At 34.3% G+C, this 18,973-nt stretch overlaps 1 protein-coding gene across 3 annotated transcripts in view; it reads right to left on the reverse strand.

Moving 5' to 3' along the window:
* Positions 1–18,973, reverse strand: part of FSTL5 (follistatin like 5) — a gene marked incomplete at its 3' end in the record, with an annotated part of 297,971 nt that overhangs the window by 268,549 nt on the left and 10,449 nt on the right. For 2 of the 3 annotated variants that reach the window (XM_081999556.1, XM_081999555.1), the window contains exon 2: positions 8,693–8,723. In XM_081999556.1, coding sequence (XP_081855682.1) covers positions 8,693–8,723 — 31 coding nt within the window. Of the gene's footprint in view, positions 1–8,692; positions 8,727–18,973 lie in introns of all 3 variants that reach the window. The other variant, XM_081999554.1, reaches the window with a different exon arrangement.

The following is an 18,973-nucleotide window of genomic DNA, read 5'->3' on the forward strand; positions in this document are numbered from 1 at the left end:
AGTAATGTTCATCACCTCTTCTCAGCCTACACTAGAAACAGTGCAAGAAACTCCCCAAAACATATTCAATAGAGTGTACAAGTTAAACAGTAGCTACTTTTACATAGAAGCTTTTGTAAGCAAAATGTAAATTTTGTTTACATTACATACAAAAAAAAATTAATATTGCTAGTCAAATTGCACTGCTATTCTACATTGTGTGTGGGTCACATATCATTAAAATTTAGGCTACTAATACCTTTAAATTCAAATAAGCATTCATCCTTTGAGGGACTTCTTTAAAGCTAGTAGTCATAAGAGGAATGAATACGTATTCCAGTAAGTGTTCAAGAATCTCCCGCCCTGTGGGGTCTCTGCTGTATCTGTCCAAATCAAGTGTTTGTGCACTATAGAGAGAAATTTCTTGAATACAACTGAACATATTCTCTCTAGTCAAGTTCAAAATGCCTACTTTGAAATGTATTTAACAATCTAACAGAGTGTAACATTTAGAAGGACATGGATGAATTAAAAAAAAAAATTAGACAGGGGTACCAATATCTTGTGTTAGCTCTACATTGCCACTACATACAGAAATAATCATTATATCACTTGTTAGTATGGAGATATCATTTTTCAGAAGAAGAGTTCTTGCCTGGAATTTTGACACAGGCCATTTTTTCCTCTCCAAGTTTCTGAAAGGCATGAATACTACATGTGAGAAGAAAATTAAGTCAAATGTCCATTTCTCTGTCATGAAGAAAACCAAAAGAAGAAAGAAATTCTTTGTGCATATAATTCCTAACACTGTTAACAAGACAGATACATATCACATGAATTTCATTCTATTATGAATGCAATAAAATACAGTTGGAGTACATTTTTGACTCACATTTTCTCCATTATCATTATATATATAATACATATGTATATAATAATATATATATGTAATATGTATCTATAGGTATCTGTGAGGTGGTCATCAGGACATATGTGACCCCCTCACACAGCTCTAGTTTAGTGGCAGAAATAAGAGACATGTGCATTTAAGAAAAGTTGCAGATATGTCTTGTTATTCCAATTCATTTTCTGAATACACAGTGACAGCTGTGAATTTTTGTGCAACTTACAAAAACTTTTCAGACTCATTCCAGCTATTTTATTTTCTAGTTATTTTTAGTATATGTACTTGTCATTGCAGAAGTGGACTTAGAAACTTTGGAGCCAACCAATAAAGTTAGAAATATGCTGAAATATGGACATCATTTATAACACAACACTCAAGAAGTTCTATGTGATGCTGTTCATCCCCTGACACCACGATACTAAAACCGCAGACAGTTTTCACTGGTATAGAATATATGTCTGTATTTTAAAATATGGTAAATGCTGCAACTCTGTTATATTTGAACTATGCTGTATTTACTTGTTATTACTTGAGTACTCTTACTTACTTTCTTGACTATCATAAAGAACGTTTACCTCAAGACAACAACTGGTGAGTCAAACATGTTCTTGCAGTTTACTCTGCAGATCACTCTGTAATCTCCATGGCATTACACTGGTAGCAAGTCTGACCCGGTTGCTGTACAAATACTGTGCTGACAGATCTCAAAACTGGAATTCAGCTTCATCAATTAATGCTTTGTTTAAAATAAATAAGAATGCCTTCTCACAAAGCTACATCGTACAGCACAGATATTGTTCTTAACTTATACTTTAAAAGTCTACATAATTGCACTGTTATCAAAGATATTACCTAGAACGGATATCTAACCCGCACACTTCATTTTCTCACAATAAGCTTTAGGTTTGTTGGAAAATAAGGTCATAAGACTAACTTTCATATTAAAATTATTCTCACAGATAAAGCGTTTTGTTTCTTTTTAATGTGTTTTGTAATCTGACCCTGAACTGATTCAGAACCTAGGGAAAATTGTCATTTCTACAAGTGTTAATCATGCTAAAGCCATTCCAACATAATCATAAAGAAATAAAACCACACAACATTCAGTTAATAACACTGTGTTTGTGGGTCTCTTCTAAGAGCATGGAAATGAAAATAAATGGAGAATTGTTCAGGTGGAAGACAGAGCTGCATTTCTTATGGCAATTCTTCAGTGACAGAAGAGATTTGAGTTTCAGTTGACTAGGCTTTGGAGAAGAATGAAATAAGGTAAAGGGAACACATAATTCAAACAATCCTCACACCACCTCTTAAAACTTTATTCACTAAGGTAAGTTGGAAAATAATGACAAAAGATCTTCAGAACAAAGAACATTGTAGGTCAGATTATTTAGCATCTGAATTACAATGAAAACAACACTCTCGGACAAACATTTACTAACCCATCTGCTATCTGTTCTCTAAAATATTACATTTTTTTCTGCTATAGAATCACAGAATAGTTTGGATTGGAAGGGACCTTTAAAGGTCATCTAGTCCAAGCCCCCTGCAATCAGCAGGGTCGTCTTCAACTAGATCAGGTTGCTCAGAGCCCCATTGAAGGTTTCCAGGGATGGGGTATCTATCACCTCTCTGGGCAACATGGTCCAGTGTTTCACCACCCTATAGGTGAAATAGGTGATGTAAGGTCTTATAGGTGATATAAGAGAATACCAGACAGACAGTATGGAATCATAGAATAGTTTGAATTGGTCATCTAAACAATAGTTTAGTAAAGGTCATCTAGTCCAACCCCACTCAATGAACAGGGACAACTTCAGCTAGATCAGGTTGCTCAGCCCAACCTGATCTTGAATATTTCCAGGGATGGGGCATCTACCACCTCTCTGGGCAACCTGTGCCAGTGTTTCAGCACCCTCATTGTGAAAAATTTCTTCCTTAGATCTAGTCTAAATCAATGCTCTCTTAGTTTAAAAACATTACCCCTTGTCCTATTCCAACAGACCCTGCTAAAAAGTCTGTCCCCATCATTCTTAGAAGCCCCCTTTAAGTACTGGAAGCCTGCAATAAGGTGTCCCTGGGGTCTTCGCTTCTCCAGGCTGAACAACCCCAACTCTCTCAGCATGTCCTCATAGCAGAGGTGCTCCATTCCTCCGATCATTTTTGTGGCCCTCCTCTGGACCCTCTCCAAGAGTCTTTCCTGTGTAAGGGCTCCACAGGTGGACACAGAACCCCAGGTGGGGTCTCAGCAGAGCAGAGTAGAGGGGCAGAATCACCTCCCTCATCCTGCTGGCCACGCTTCTTTGGATGCAGCCCAGGCTATGGTTGGCCTTCTGGGCTACGAGCACACATTGCCAGCTCATGTCCAGCTTTTCATCCACCACTACCTCCAAGTCCTTCTCGGCAGGGCTGCTCTCAATTCCTTCATGCCTCAGCCTGTATTGACATTGGGGGTTGCCCTGACCCATGTGCAGACCCTGCACTTGGCCTTGTTAAACCCCATAAGGTTCACTCTGGCCCATTTCTCAAGCTTGTCCAGGTCCCTCTGGATGGCATTCCGTCCCTCAAGTGCATCAACCACACCACTCAGCTTGGTGTCGTCTGCAAACTTGCTGAGGGTGCACTTGATCCCACTGTCTCTGTTATTGAAGGTGTTAAAGAGTACTGGTCCCAATATAGACCCCTGAGATACAACACTTGTCACTGATCTCCATCTGGATATTGAGCCGTTGACAACTACCCTCTGGATGAGACCATCCAACCAATTCCACATCCACTGAACAGTCCACCCATCAAAACCCTCTCCAATTTAGAGAGAAAGATGTTGTGGGGGACCATGTCAAAGACCTTACAGAAGTCCAGATAGACAACATCGGTAGCTCTTCCTTTGTCCACTGTTGTGATCACTCCATCATAGAAGGCCACTAGGTTGGTCAGGCAGGACTTGCCCTTGGTGAAGCCATGCTGGCTGTCTCAAATCACTTGTGCCTTATGTACTTATATGCACATACATGTGTCTTATATGCCCTGCTCTACCAGAGGATTACTACAGCGAAACAAACAAAAGTATTAAGTCAGTCTGGGGGAATTGCAGTTCAGATTCTAACAATACTCACACAAGTCTGTTGAAATACAAATTATGATAATTTGATTGAGCAGACATATTGAGTCACTGGATACATTACAGAAAGTAACAATGTGCATTTTTTGCCATAGTATATTGGTTTAACATAAGACACTGATACCATGTACTCTGCATCAGAACATACACAGCTTTGTCCATTATCAAAAGTAGTAACAGCCAGACATATCACCGGATAAACATAAGTTTGCTCCCCTGATGGCATTTAACAATATCTCAAGACAAGTCACTTTTAAAAGTTATTTCTTTAATTAAGTCCTTACTGGTTTCATCTCTCTAAATTCTTTCAATTTTGAATAATGTGAAGCTTTTCACACTCCTCCTTGTCTTACATTTATCGCTGTATAGAAAAAAACTACAACACCAATATGGAATCCCTAACAAGGCCACAAGTGTTGTGCAGGTATACTAACTTTTTAAGGAGGAAAAAGCAAGTAAGATATGCAAGTGGTATATATGCATATGGCATCTTCTTTATTTTTGGTAACTAAAGACCATAAAAGGAACAGATATTTGTTAATGATATCAGAAGAGTCTGGCAATATGTTCATAATAATAGAGAATTATATTTTTGAAACGGATCTGTGAGTCAACAATTACTACGGTAAACATAAAAAGAGAAGAATTCAATATAATTAGAAACTCAGCAATGAAAATACCATCAGTCAATATTCTGTTTAATTTTGGGTGTTAATGATGCTCAAATCTCAAATCAATGGTAGCTAGTAAAAATTTTAACAGTATACTGTACAGTCTCTAAAGTGTACCTTACCAAAAGTGTTCAAGTTAATATTCAAATTATTTACTTGCACATTTTGCCGGAACAATTTTTATATCTTTCAATAATTGTTAAGTTACTAAAACAAATAGCCAGAGTTACACAAGTGTGTACAGTATCATCTCATTGTTCAATATCAGCAAAATGACCACGTTATTCTCAGCCTAAATTCACAACTGCTTTTTAGCTTTTTTTGTTCCGGTAGATTTCATCCCATTTTGCTGTTATTGTTTTTTAGAAAACATATTACACACTGCTTACATAATTAATTTTTAGTTCTTAAAAAAGAAAATTATTGTACCCTAATTCAAAATAACTGTGTCTGAGTTTAGGAACCAATCTTCTGAAACGTTACCAGTCAACTTAAATATTTTGTGACTCTATTTCCAGTGTGCCCATGGTTTTTCTAAGCAAAGGAATTGAGATGACTTTGAAGTTTGGAAAATAGTTGATATGTGTCACTAGTCAACCTTATAGTTCTTCAAAAATAAAAGTTTTCCAGAATAGTGTTGTCAGAAACAATCTCCACTTTAAAGTTTAAAATGTACTTTATTAAAAGCACCTGAAAATCTTCAAAGTTAAACATAACCTTGAAGAAAACTCTGCACTCTGCTTAAATAAAACACAATTTCTGATATTAGCAAACATATTTCCAATTCATCACAAAAATATCTATTTTATCATCCACTATAGGTTTGGAATAAAATGTTCATTTGTCTGAAGGAGTTAACACACTGGAAAAGAGAGGTAAGGAAGGTCAAATTGTGACTCGAATCCAACAAGTAAAATTTAGCAAGGTTTTAGTTGGCAATTGTCTTATTATTTCTTTCATATTTAAGATGTGCTATAAAACTTTTCATTTGTACTAATGAATACTAATTTCATTTGTATTTTGCACTGGTGATAATCCTTTTCCTGCACAAAAAATTCTCAAAGTATAAGGAAGTTTGCCATCATACACTGAAATTGTAAAATGTTAAAGTCATATTTTACATAAAAGCAGTGTTTCTTTTTTTGCAAACAGTGTTCACACAGATCTGTTATCCATTAAATAAAACAAGAAAAAGAATATCACAGATCAGAGAGAGATGGGATTAGTGTCAGAACGGGGCATGTTTGAGTATTGGCTTCTATTTTGGTGTGACTGACTTAGCGGCTGACAGCAGAAGTAACAGATGGGAAAAACAAGTGGGTCAGAAAAATGTCAGGAGAAAAAACAAACACTACAAAAACAATAAAAACCTCATTACTAAAATATGAATAGGAATCAGATTTATTTTATAGCAATAGATTAAGTAAAATGAAAAATTACTAGGCATTTATAATATAATAAAAGATGGAAGAGTGCTTATTAGTAATGTCTTGATCCTGCTGAAGTCAAAAGGCATTTGATTTTAATTCTGCTGCAATATCTTCCTCTTATAAAAATAAAATCTTAAAGGAATTCTTGACAAAAATTAGATACAAAAATACTGATATAAATGGAAGTTATGAGGCACACAAAAAACTCCAAAGTTTCATTTGGTATGGTTGTTTAACATGAGCTGTAATTGTCTTCTGAATTAAGACGGCAACATTGATTCTGAAAGTTTAAGAACATTTAAGAAATCACAGAAAATGTTTTTGTCCTTTTACTACATGCAGTATCTGCCATATGCTAAGAGTGTAAGGAATACTGTTAGAACCCTGTCCTAAGAACCTGGGAATAATTCACCTATCTCACAAGAACACATGCAGAGCACAACACATTTAGATAGTGCATGTGAAGGGCAGTTGCTCATTGACCATGCGGAAATGTTTATGCTGAAACATTAATTTAGCCTTGTTTCATCCAAACCAACCAGTATTTTAAGAAGAAACACTTTTAACATCTTGTATGTTGTAAGTTACAAGTGAAATAAAAATAGCTTTCTGAAACTTTGCAATGACATGGAAAAAGAACACATGAAAACAAGTAAGAAATTTAAAGAATATGAAAAGAGAAGGCAAAAACCCCTACAAACCCAACCACAAAACAGCCCTAAAAACATTAAGCAGTGAAGCATATCTGTATCTATATATTCCAAAGCCAACTCTGTTCTTGAGTAGTCTTTCAGACCATTGAAATCTTCCAAGTTGAATTGTCATTTTAGGCAGAGACATGCACAGCATGTAGGAAGTTTAGTAGATTAAAAGTTTCCTCAAGAGATGTTACAGATATAATCACAACAGATTTTGTGCAGCTGAACACCAATTTCACTGCCTGTTTGGAGGTAACGGATATCTCCCTTCAAATAGAGTTTAATGCTTTACTTTGGCTGTAGTTGTGGGCAATATTTTATAAGCCTTTGAAAATTGTTTCTGTGGTTTATTAACTGAACTAACAGCTAATGAATACGATGGGCACTCACAACTAAATCACTATTTTGTTCCTGCTTTTACTTGTTCCTTACATATATACCATAATTACCATAAACCTGGCAACAGGGTGTGGTCAGGGAATGGGAGGGTGAATGTCAAACAACTTAATAAAACTGAAAAAAAAAAATTATAAAAATCCAGGAAGAATGGCAAATTTCAGGATCATTCTTTGCAGACAGAGCCTTAAAGTTTGTAATTGCTCTAAAATAAGTATTCACAAATGTCTTGTTTCTGTAATCTAATCTGAGATTTCGCAATCTTTTATATAATTTGTATTAAATCATAAAACAGGAAAGGTTTTTGAACAATACATCATGGATACACTCACTACATCTAGAGATGATTCAACTTTGTATTGTATTAGCTCAGAAAATAAAATTATAAATCACAAACTGTTTGAAACCGAAGGGTTTATTTTACCATGTACACTCTTCAGATGAAGAGCCACAGGTCCTTCAGATGATGTAAATTATCATATCATCAAGAACAACGTAATTGTGCTGACAACTAGAAACAACCATCAGATTTAGTTTGTCTTTAGATGCCTGTGTGTAGCCTTAGTGTGAGGGAAAGCAAGGAAATTGAGATTAATGAGTACTGTGATACATAAATAACTGAATTAAGAACAGCTAACTCAGGTGATATGATTAAGCATTGCTTCCTAAGGCAATAAAGATATAGGTTAGTTTGTCACTCAATTCCATCCTCTCTTTCTAAGCTTTAACTGCTGTTCTTTCTTCTTCTACCTTCCCTTTGTTTTCCTTTTTAAAGTACCTTATAGCTTACTTCTATAATCATTAAAATCTCAAGGGAACAATCTTTGCCTCCATTGACAATTTTGCCTTTCATTGCTTTCTTAGCAAATCTTTAACCAAGAGATTTTGTTGTTCTCTCTCTTAACAGACTTCATATTAGAAAGAAGCATATAATCCACAGTCTGAGTTTCTGAACTCTCAATTTTCTTGATGTAAGGCTGCTTCTTTAACCTGGATATTCTATTTCACGTAGTGCTTAGCCACTGGCACACAGTAAGGTGCCATGAAAGTATAAAAAAATTGTATGCAAAAACCACAGATGAAAGTAGATTTGCAAGGCAGCCTACTAAGGACAGGATTTATTTGTGCATAAATTGGAATTGCATCCAGTTACAGATTTACTGAATGGAAAAGAAGAAGCTAAAGTGACAGTAGTAATGTTGCGTTGAAGTACAATAAGCCTCCATAGCTGAGGTCAGAAGCTATGAGAAGCTGTGCAGCCCAGCCCATCCAGAGTATAGCAGTCAGCTTTGTTCCTCTCAAGCAGAGTTCCAAAGTAGCTGCTTATGCATTTACTTTCTACATTTCATCTGCCTTTCCTCAATATATTTTTGTAATTTCAAACACCAAAATACTCAGCAAACAATCTGTCTAGATAATTTTTTTACCAACAATGGATATAACATTTGTGATTACAAGAATCTCTACATTTGAAAATAATTAGCACTTACCTTTATTCCTTGAGCTTTCCTGATTCTTTTCCTGCTGTAATTGAAAGTAGAAAAATATATTATTTACAGAATTAGTTACCACAAAAATCATAGACATACAGATCCAAAAGAGACAGTCTAGTTCATCCTCCTTCCTGCTCCAAGATAAAATCAGATATGCTGCAGAAAGATTCCTATATAACCTGTTTTTAAACTCCACTAGTATTTTTCACATTTTTTTCACGATGACAGTGATTAAGTGCTGGAACATATTGTCCAAATAGGCCATGCCATCTCTGTCACTTTACTTCTATCTTGGGAGATGGTCATAATTCAACTGAACAAGATGCTGTACAACCTAACATAATTCTGAAGTTAGATCTGCTTTAAGCAACTGGTTGAACTAGGTAACTGTACTACCAGCTTAAATTATTCCATGGTATGGAGAGGGTGTTCCAGAACCTTGTAAAGCCTGAAACAGTGGTTCACTGTCCTCAGTTTCATCCCAAATGAAACTTTGCCAAAACCTCCTCAACTACCACTATTTTTTTTCTTATTTCTCCTGACTCATTTGCATCACAGTGAACATAGGAAATATTTCATCTTTAAAGCAAAACAAAGTCACCTTCTCTTGGTTCAGTTATCTTCCAGTCTTCTCTTTCTATTTTTAACAATTTTTTAACATGTTTTGCCTAAAGTATTCCAATATTCTTATTCAGAATTGTCTAGAACTAAGTATTTGTTTACATACATCAGCTCTATAACTGCATAGATAGCAGTAGATAGCTACATACATAGCTCTATAACACAAAGCATATATTGACATATTTCAAAATAACATTTTCCTTCCAAAAAACCAGTATGACACAGCTGATTCACAGCCAACAATTTTTTCACTATGATCCCCATTAGTTGTTCACTCTAACCCACCAATCTTTTCCCATAGTACTGTTACCTCGTTATTTCTTGTTTTGGATTTTCTTTGAAATACAACTATATTATTTTTCTGTAAAAAAGTGGTTAAAAATAACATAAAAATATGGTAAGAGATAACAGGAAAAGATTCCCTCTACTGAGGCAATTCCACACAAAAATGGATGTAAACTTCCATGTTTAGAAACCAATCAGCTGATAAAGCTTCTGAATCTCTTTTTTGAATAAGCAGAGCAAGTCATTCTCACTCCTACATCCACAAGACTAAACCTAAGCAAGTTGTTCGTGGAGTAAGAGATTTTAGATTTCTTGTTATGCAAAAATACCTATCTTTTACATCCTAAGGACTAAATTTATATTTCTATTACTCCTTAAAAAGTCTGTGCTTGAGACATTGGTCATATAAGTCCTTTAGTTGTTATTTCCAATGATGAGGAAAAGCAAAGGAGAGCAGAGAGCAGGAGAGAAAAATTAAGAAAAGAATTAGCACTGGGGTACCTTGTAACCCAAACCGTTCTATGAATGACCAGTATCACATCATCTGCACAAACTATAAAAAAACTCAGAGGCAATTTAAAACCTCACTGTGGTGGATATTTCTTTCATATTCTAGTTAAAACAATAACTCTTGTATAACACACATATTAATATAATATTAATTATCACTACTAATACCCAGAACTGAAATTATGTTAACCTGTGGGTATGTGTGAACATACTGCTTATATGAAATGGGTCACAGCTAGCTTAAGTAGGCATTTGACAGTTTATGAAATAATGGGCAAATGTTTGTGAAGCTGATGATTAGGAACCCACCAAATTTAAGTCAGTGACAGAGAAAAAGGAGAATAGGCACAGTAAAAGTGCCTGTGACAAACACAAGGATACCTGAGGCCTTTAGATGGCACAAGATGGCTCCATTATGAGCTGAATATAAGGTGGCCAAACAGGGCAACCTGATACAGTGCTCCCTGGAGTAGGGATTGAAAACTAAAGGCAAAGGGCCAGTCTAAAACTATGAACCAACTAATCAGCTCCTGAGAAAAGTATCACATTTAATACAGGAAAAGTTAACTGGTTGTTACCAGGAGCTGGGACAACTATTGCATCTGTCTGGAGGATGCTGTTTTATCTTAAAGGTACCAGCACAACCTCTTAGGCTGACCCACTTATTTCTAGTTCAAGTCAGAGTACTGGGCTTACCTGTGCTTAATTCTAGCTCTGCTTTTTTCCCCTGCAAACATCTGAATCCCTTCCATTTGAGTCTAAGAAAATACTTTCTCTATCAGCCATATACTATGCTATCAGACTGTCAGTTTCAAATTTTGTAAATATTTATAAAACAAACTTGTTAATCAGAAATTGTGAATAAGGTACTTGCTTTAATCATGTTAAATGTGTTGACTTATTGCCATGAAGCTAACAAAGCAGCACTGCATCAAAAATTTCTTATGAAAAAAACACATTTGTTTCAGAGTTAACTTTGTTTCAAAATGTCTGAAATTTATAATTTTACTATTCTAAACTAAAAATTAAGTCAATACAATACTTTATTGAAAACACACAAGCATTTCCAGCCTCAAGCTTCCTATAAATATACATTCTGATAATTGTTCAGAAAACTTTTTACCTTTTGTAACTTTGCGCCAAAAAAAATTTGCACAATTCTGCTACATTAGTTTCTGAATAATCAAGTCTAAGTACTCCAAAGTAATTTCTTTTTTATTTGAGCGAGCATTTATTAAGCCACATTTTCTAGATATATTGCTTGTTTCACATGCTAAAATATTGAATAAAAATCCATTTGAAAATTAATGGTATATTTACATAGTAATTTATTTTTTAAGCAGCACGTTTCCTAAATACTCTACATTCCACTTCTAAAACATTATGACAATGTCTTTACTAAAGAGCCTGATCTCCTTGCTTACTAATAGTAGTAAAAACTCATAAGAAACATGTAAAATACACACTGAAATCAAAAATATTAAAAAAAAAAAAGAAAAAAACAGCAAATTCATTTACCAGAGAACTCACTCTGAATACTCTGAAACTACAACTACAGTTGACAGATCTTCTGTTTATTCATTTTGATTTCACTGTCTGACACACCTCCTGTTGTTTGCTTGGCAAACACTGAAGAATTATTTCCCATTCAAGAAATAACTGCTAGTATAGTATGTTCTCCTAATTAAATTTTCAGATTTATTTTATTTTCTGACTGACAAGTTATTTCTTCAGAAATGCTGAAGTCCATGTAACATGAAATTTTGCAAGTATGTAACTCAGGAAGTTTTCTTTAGTAGGACATTTTTATGTAACTGCATGTGTTCACTGAACACCTTCATATCACCTACATGAGAATTAACAGAATAAACAATTTGCTGCATAGCCTGATATTCAATGTTGAGCTAGTTGTCTTCAATGATGAGAAAACTCTATGAGAATTTGCTCAAGGAAGTAATATGTTCCCAAAATTTCAAGCTTTTTTTTTGCACAATAGTTTCTCAAAGAGATGTTATCTGTTTTGTGTACTGCAACCTATTCAACTGTTTGCTGCTTTGTAAGGTTACGCCACTAAAAATGGCAGAGTAGGCTAGGTGCAAAACACTCAAATTTATTTTACTATTACAGGATACTTTTTTCTTCAAATTTGAACAAAAAGAGGGAATCTGATAACTTTTTGTTGCTTTTGTTGTAATTTATAAGTAGTATTTTTAACATTTGATAACTAACTGATAACAAAGAGAGTGTAGTGATTACACTTCTGTACTAATTTCCACTGTTTTATTCTACCTATATACACCAAGGATTTGCTATTATGGTGCTCCTATCAGGCTCATTTAGTCTTAAATATGTCCAGATTGTACATATAAATCTATGGAAAGAAGTTAATGTCTATACCAATACAGAAGTCTTTTAATACCTTTTGATAGCATGTTACCATGCAAATAATTTCAGAATAAGACTTAGTACCTATCTTTATCTGAGTAACATAGAAAAATATCACCTGAAACTAATTCTGTGTACTCACATAGCTGTTTAAACTCTACCAAGGAGATTTGAAACTGATTAAAAGAATGAAGCGATAATCAATAATATAAAAGTATTGTATAATTCACAAGGACATAAACAGGTTTAGCTACCATTAATTTAAAAAAACATCATCTAATCTACACAAAACTAAAATATACTGTTTCAACTTTTCTCATTTTATAAAATAATATGTTGAGTGATGCTATATTTGTGTTGTTTACTGCAATCTGATCTTACAAATCTAAGTCAATGACTTCTTTTCTTGTGGTTTCAAAACAAAGAAGTGTGTTAAAACCTGTGCCTATCTGGAAAGTACATTTTCAGATTTCTCTATGACTACATTAAAAATACTGGTTAGATATTTAAAAAAAATAAAAGTACTTCTGCCTTTATTGACCATAAAATATGCTGTACTAGATTGTAAAGCATTTTCACATACATGCTTAATGTTTCCTAAATACAATGAATGGCATTTCCCAAAATACAGGATACGATATGACAAGCTGGATTTACAAGTAACTCTAAAGCTCTGATTTTCATGCTGTTCTGATTTTCATGCTGTACTAACACTAAAGCAATAGTTTTAGTATTGTTTAACTCCTTTGATGTTTCTTTTTAAACTACAATCAGCATTTGGTTTAGAAGATCTATCTAGTGCTTTCTTCTAGTCTTCACAAAGGAGAATTTTTTTATCACTTTAGAGGTCAGAGAGTGAAACTTTGACTAACAGGCCAGTGTAAACTCAGTGGAATCTTATGCATAATAAGCACTCTGTGCTTGTTACAAAAAAACCAAACCAAAACTGATGTAGAGCTCAGATGTAGCCAAGTTAAGTTAGCACTGAGATACTGCAATTTATGGTCTCCATGAACACTGTCTAGTCCCACAAAGCTCACTAGTCTTTTTTCCCTTCCTTTAGTTTGCTATTAGAAGAATGGATTTTTTTTTCCAACAATGCTGCAAAGCCTATAATGTCTACTGCTTACACTTCAATAAGTAGATTCTGAAGACTTAATCCAAGCATTGATTACTAGATCAGAGTAGCTTTACAGGAAAGCAATCTTAAAAATCAAATCTTGGTATCAAAGGAGAAGAGAAACACTAAAAAGGATGAGAAAGACTTTTTAGGGAGAAGAGAGTGCAACAAGCTCAGCAAAGTTAGGAAAGCAAATGACTCAGATGAAATTTTAAAATTAAAAAAAAAAACCACTAGGATCTTATTTTATAATTAAATGTTTTAAGATTTCAGTAACTCCCCAAAAAATTTCAAAGGTGCCATTAGCTGAAGATATCTTTTGTTTTCTTTGAAGATCTTCTTTTTTCTAATATCTTTATTTTCTTTAATTTCAGCTGAAGATTTTTAGGCAGATTTGCATGGCTTAATTTCCTCAAAATAGTAGAATTCTAATTTTAAGCTGCCATTCAATCTACTAAGAAAAAACTTTGCTGGCAGATCATAGACCAGCCTCAGTGTGACATGCCTTGTTCCAGCAAAATGCTCGGTAGCAACAAAGTGCATCCAGATAGAAAGAGAAGTCTGTAAGCCTCAAGTTATTTCAAGATTAACCAGTGATTAGACTGGGTGTAGCATCTCTGATCTGTGAAATTAACCTTCTGTCTAGGGAAAACCTGCTATAATATTAGACATTTCAACTGAAAACACAGAGTTTAAAAATATAGAAAAATTTATACTGAAGGTGCATTAAATACAGATTTTTCCTTATTATTAAAAGATAAAGTATGTGAATTACTTTACGTAGAAAACCACTATGAAACAATGACTTATTTTAGTGAGTAAATGTTATAAGCACCTATAACTTAGGAAAATTATTTTCAGATGCTCAGGAAAATAAGAAGTGCTCTTCCTGATGGGAAAAAAACAAACAAACCTCTCAGAGTCCTGGAACGTGAGAGTGGTAAACAAACAATTGCTCATCACAACACATATTTCCACTTGCAGCATGCTAGGGTTTTGATGCTACTTGGCCTGAATATAAAAAATTCTACCCACATGCTATTAGAAAGCATGTAAATATGCAAACATCACTGTATTATGTAAAACACACTAATTCCATAGAAACACTGTGCTGTGAAGGAAGTAATAAACATGCTTTACACACATTTCTCTTATTTTTCTCCTGTATTGCATTATGATATATAAACAAAATATTTTCACCTCACTTGTTATCAAAAAAATCATCTAAAGAATACTGGAATGATTATATGAACCACAGTATTATGTTATTATCTATTGCTATGAGTCACCTCTAAGCAGAACAAGTCATCTTGTATCCCAGGATTTTTTATCTGCTTCAATATAGCAAAACAGTTTTGAATTTAACAGTGTCCAACCGAATTAATCAGGCAAGTTGCATGGTTTTATAATGCATCATATTGTATCAGCCTGATGAAACGTATCGATGCAGAACATATTAGAACTGTAAAGAAACCATTCTTGTGTGTCCAACACACTGAATTCAATGTAAACTTTTCAAAGCACAGTTGGATGAAAGTGGAGAAAATGTCAAATTTTCCACTGTGTTTGTGAACTAAAAAAGATCATGGTAGGCTGACCACACAAATTGCTATTCTGGCACATCACAAGTTATAAACTATTTGCAATATATATCAAACTAATCTTTGTAAAGAAAGTTATTTAAATATACACAGAATATCTTGCTCTTGCAAGATAGAAAAGCTCCTTTTCTAGTGCTATTTTGTCTTAACACAGCAATAGTATCAATATCTTAAGAAACATCCTAACATTTTGACATCATCATTGCTCAGAAATTACATTTGGTAAATAATGTTGGCACATTATAAAATTTTATTTAGAAAAACGGCTTCATACTAGCAATAAGGGGAGCAGAGTAGGATGGTCAAAGGGACTCTTACGTACAGCGATTCCAAAGAAGGTACATAGCTATTTGTAAAAAAGACCAGAGCTGATCTGTAAGGGTAGATAATATTCTAGGACTAACAAAATCCACCAGCCATTTTAGAAAATGTAAAGCTCGTTTCTTAGCCCCATTTAAATATGTATCCTGTGTTTTCCCCTTTTTGAAAGGGGAAGAGTTGTTATTTACAAACCATGGATGTTGCACATAGAAGCATATTGACTTCCACTCAATTCTGTTTTTTTAAAAGAGAAACTATGTACTTGTATTGGATCTAGAACCTCGCTCATTTCTGCCTGAATCCTCTGCCGGGGATCTGGGTATATGTATGCCAGACTGGGCTAGTGATAAAGAGGAGGAGCCTTATTTCTTTTTTGCAAAACTCAGGCAAAGTCTCCTTTTCCATGCTGACTGTATTTAAAAAATAGCTGCTGAATTAATAGAATTCTTAAAATAAACAAAGTGTTAATTAGTATAAAACATATGGTAGATTGTCCTTGATATGTGACAAAAATTAAAATAATTTAATAAACATAAACCACTAATTACAGAAACTCTGATGAAAGAGGGAGTACAAACTTATTTGCTTGATTAATATTTTATAATTAAAGCCTATCATTAGTCATATCAGAAAATGTAGTTAAAATGCAGAAAATTAGTTTTCTGTTCATTACTTTTGATGTTCATTTTGCAGTGGGGGTACTATGTTACTATATAGTAACTTTAAAAAAAAAAGGACTAATTATTATTAAAGATAATATTTCATTGAGAGAGGAACAATATAATTATTTCTACCATGTTAAAACATATACAGGCTATGGTAGTTGAACAACAACATATTAGTTTATATTAATATAACAGCCATAATTAAGAAGAGATCTGAATTATGCAACTTTTTATTCATGGTTGAAATAGTAGCATGGTCACAGACATAGAGAGCAAATGCACATACAGCACAAGACAATTTGGTAAACTATTCTCAAAACCATTTTGACCAATTACATTATGCTGAACATTTGTGTTTCAAAAAAGTTTTACAGAATCAGACTTCATCAGACTCTCAGCAACTGCAGTACAATTGCAATTTAAACTAAAAATGCATGCAAAGCAGAAGCAACAACAGGTACATCTGTAAAGCTGTTCTGTTAAGTAGCAGTAAGCAAGGCCTCGTTTACTACAGTAGGGAAGAAAGAATGAGCAAGAAGTGGTCCATTTTCCCATTCTTGTCAGAACACTATCTACTACAGAGAGCTTTATAATTTAATGTTTGCAGCAGGATTCTTGCACTGGTGTTCTGCATACATAGCTCAGTCTTGTTAGAGATTGCCACCATTTATGGCAGCAAACACTGGGAAAATAATGTTCTATAGGTTGTTCTTGTATCAATTAATGCATCACATGAATATATGATCATGTGACCAAAACAAGATGCAGAGCAAGGTAGCTAGGCAGAAATAAGGAAACACATAAAGCTACTGAAGTTTTCAGAATTAATGACATTCCCAGGATTAGGTATTGCTAGATATTACAGCCTTACAGTAAGCCTTACAGACCTCTGGAGAAAATTTCATGAAGTGTTGAATTCATGGGCCCTTATGAAAGAGATCCAACAGTATTTGGGAAGCCTAGATACAAGAGTGAAAGATTTGTTTCATTAAAAACAAAGCAACAACCAAAAAAAATGAACCACAGAGTAAGCGGTCTGTGAAATCTGGTGATTTGGGCCAAGGGGGGGTGGGTGCTGCTGTTTTAGATCCCTGAGGAATACAAAGAGCAATGATGGCAGACCCAGGAAGGGGAGTATGAAGCATTTGTTCCTCTTTGTACGCAGCAAATTACAACCCCTCAAAGCAAAGGGGAAGCAGAAAAGAAATAAAGCTATGCAAAAACACCACATCATTTGTCTATGCCTATATACTTTTAAGGAGAACTATCTCCAGACCAGGTTTCCACAAAGCATGCACTTTCTTCTGTCCACTTTCCATCCACAGAAGTTTTACACAAAGACTAATCCACAGTTTTTCTATTCAGGCATGTCTGACTGTGCATTAAAGCAAATCGCCTTGATGGTAGGGCATATACTAGTCTTAAAGAAGCCTTGTACCACGCAAAGCAGAGCGGACAAAGCCTTTGTGCTCAAGGTGAAAAAATTGCTCTGGGCTAGAGTTAGTCTAACTCCTAATGTTCTTCAGTACCAACTGAAGTAGCTTCATGCTAATCTCACAGTGACGTTGTATACACCAAACGTATACATCATGTACTACACATTCTACAAAATAATACTTTTCCAAAATAGGCAGGGAGAGAAAGGTTAATGCATTTTAAAAACAACAATTCTTCTAGTAGAGTTGTTCATGATTCATGTAGACACATTTCCTAAAACTGCTGCCTAATGTAAAAAGACCTGTATGCATCAGGCTGCAGATAACTCCCAAGGGAAATAGTTACCCTAGAGTTAAGCCTATATGCCCTGATTACTATTGCAGTTGAAAAGAAGCTGACAATTAGTTTTGATTTTTATCTTATCTTTAAACTCAAGGATTCTTATTTCAATAAATCATTGCTTTTTAGTATAATTGTAGTTTTTTTATTGTTTTTTTCATTTCCAATGTAAAATCTTATCCAAGAGTAATATTAAGGATTCTAATGGCCAAATAAAACACTAGACAAAGGCAAAAGATAGTCTTTCTTTCATTCTATTGAAGTAGAGGAAGCCCCATCTTCCAAATTTTTCCTTTTTTTTAAATGGAAAAATAAAAGAAAATCTTCCTGCTGACTTTAAGGATCAATTCTTCCACTGGCTGTTACCCTTCTATACTTAAACTGCTTTCACTAGGACAATTGTCCTAAAACAACTGGCCACAGTTCTAAGCTGAATAGAAAAAAAAAAATACAATCAAAGAAACATGCATAGAAACGGGGTAAATTTCTTAGGCTGCTCACTCTTACAGAAACACAACATAACTATAACTTCTGGTTCTTATATGAGGACTTTGTAGTTTGTTCTTTAGTGACAGACTAATTACATGTTAAATTTATAAGCATAGCACATGACAGAAAGAAATTCTACCTATTTTATATGGCTATGCAGTGTTGCTGTTATTATAATGCTTTAATCATTAAAACACTTAATGCGTGGTTTAAGTAGTGAAAGAAGTATAGACTTTTGCATTGGAACATGTACCACTACAACCAAAATGGATTATATACTGAAGACTGTATAAGTCAATTTATGTCGTGAAATCCGGGCTACAACTTTCCTTAGCTAAGTTGGAGGAGCTATGAATGCTACAAAAAAGATGACTATACAAAAGTAGATAACTACTACTTTTGTGTATGTTGCATTAAACTTTAAATGCTCAGACATTCAGTGTGGAATTCTTCCCCAGGTATGGACAGAAGAAGACTTACTTTATTCCAGCCTACCAATAAAGAA

Source organism: Phaethon aethereus (assembly GCF_964289735.1).
Source record: "Phaethon aethereus genome assembly, chromosome: 4".
Classification (NCBI taxonomy): domain Eukaryota; kingdom Metazoa; phylum Chordata; class Aves; order Phaethontiformes; family Phaethontidae; genus Phaethon; species Phaethon aethereus.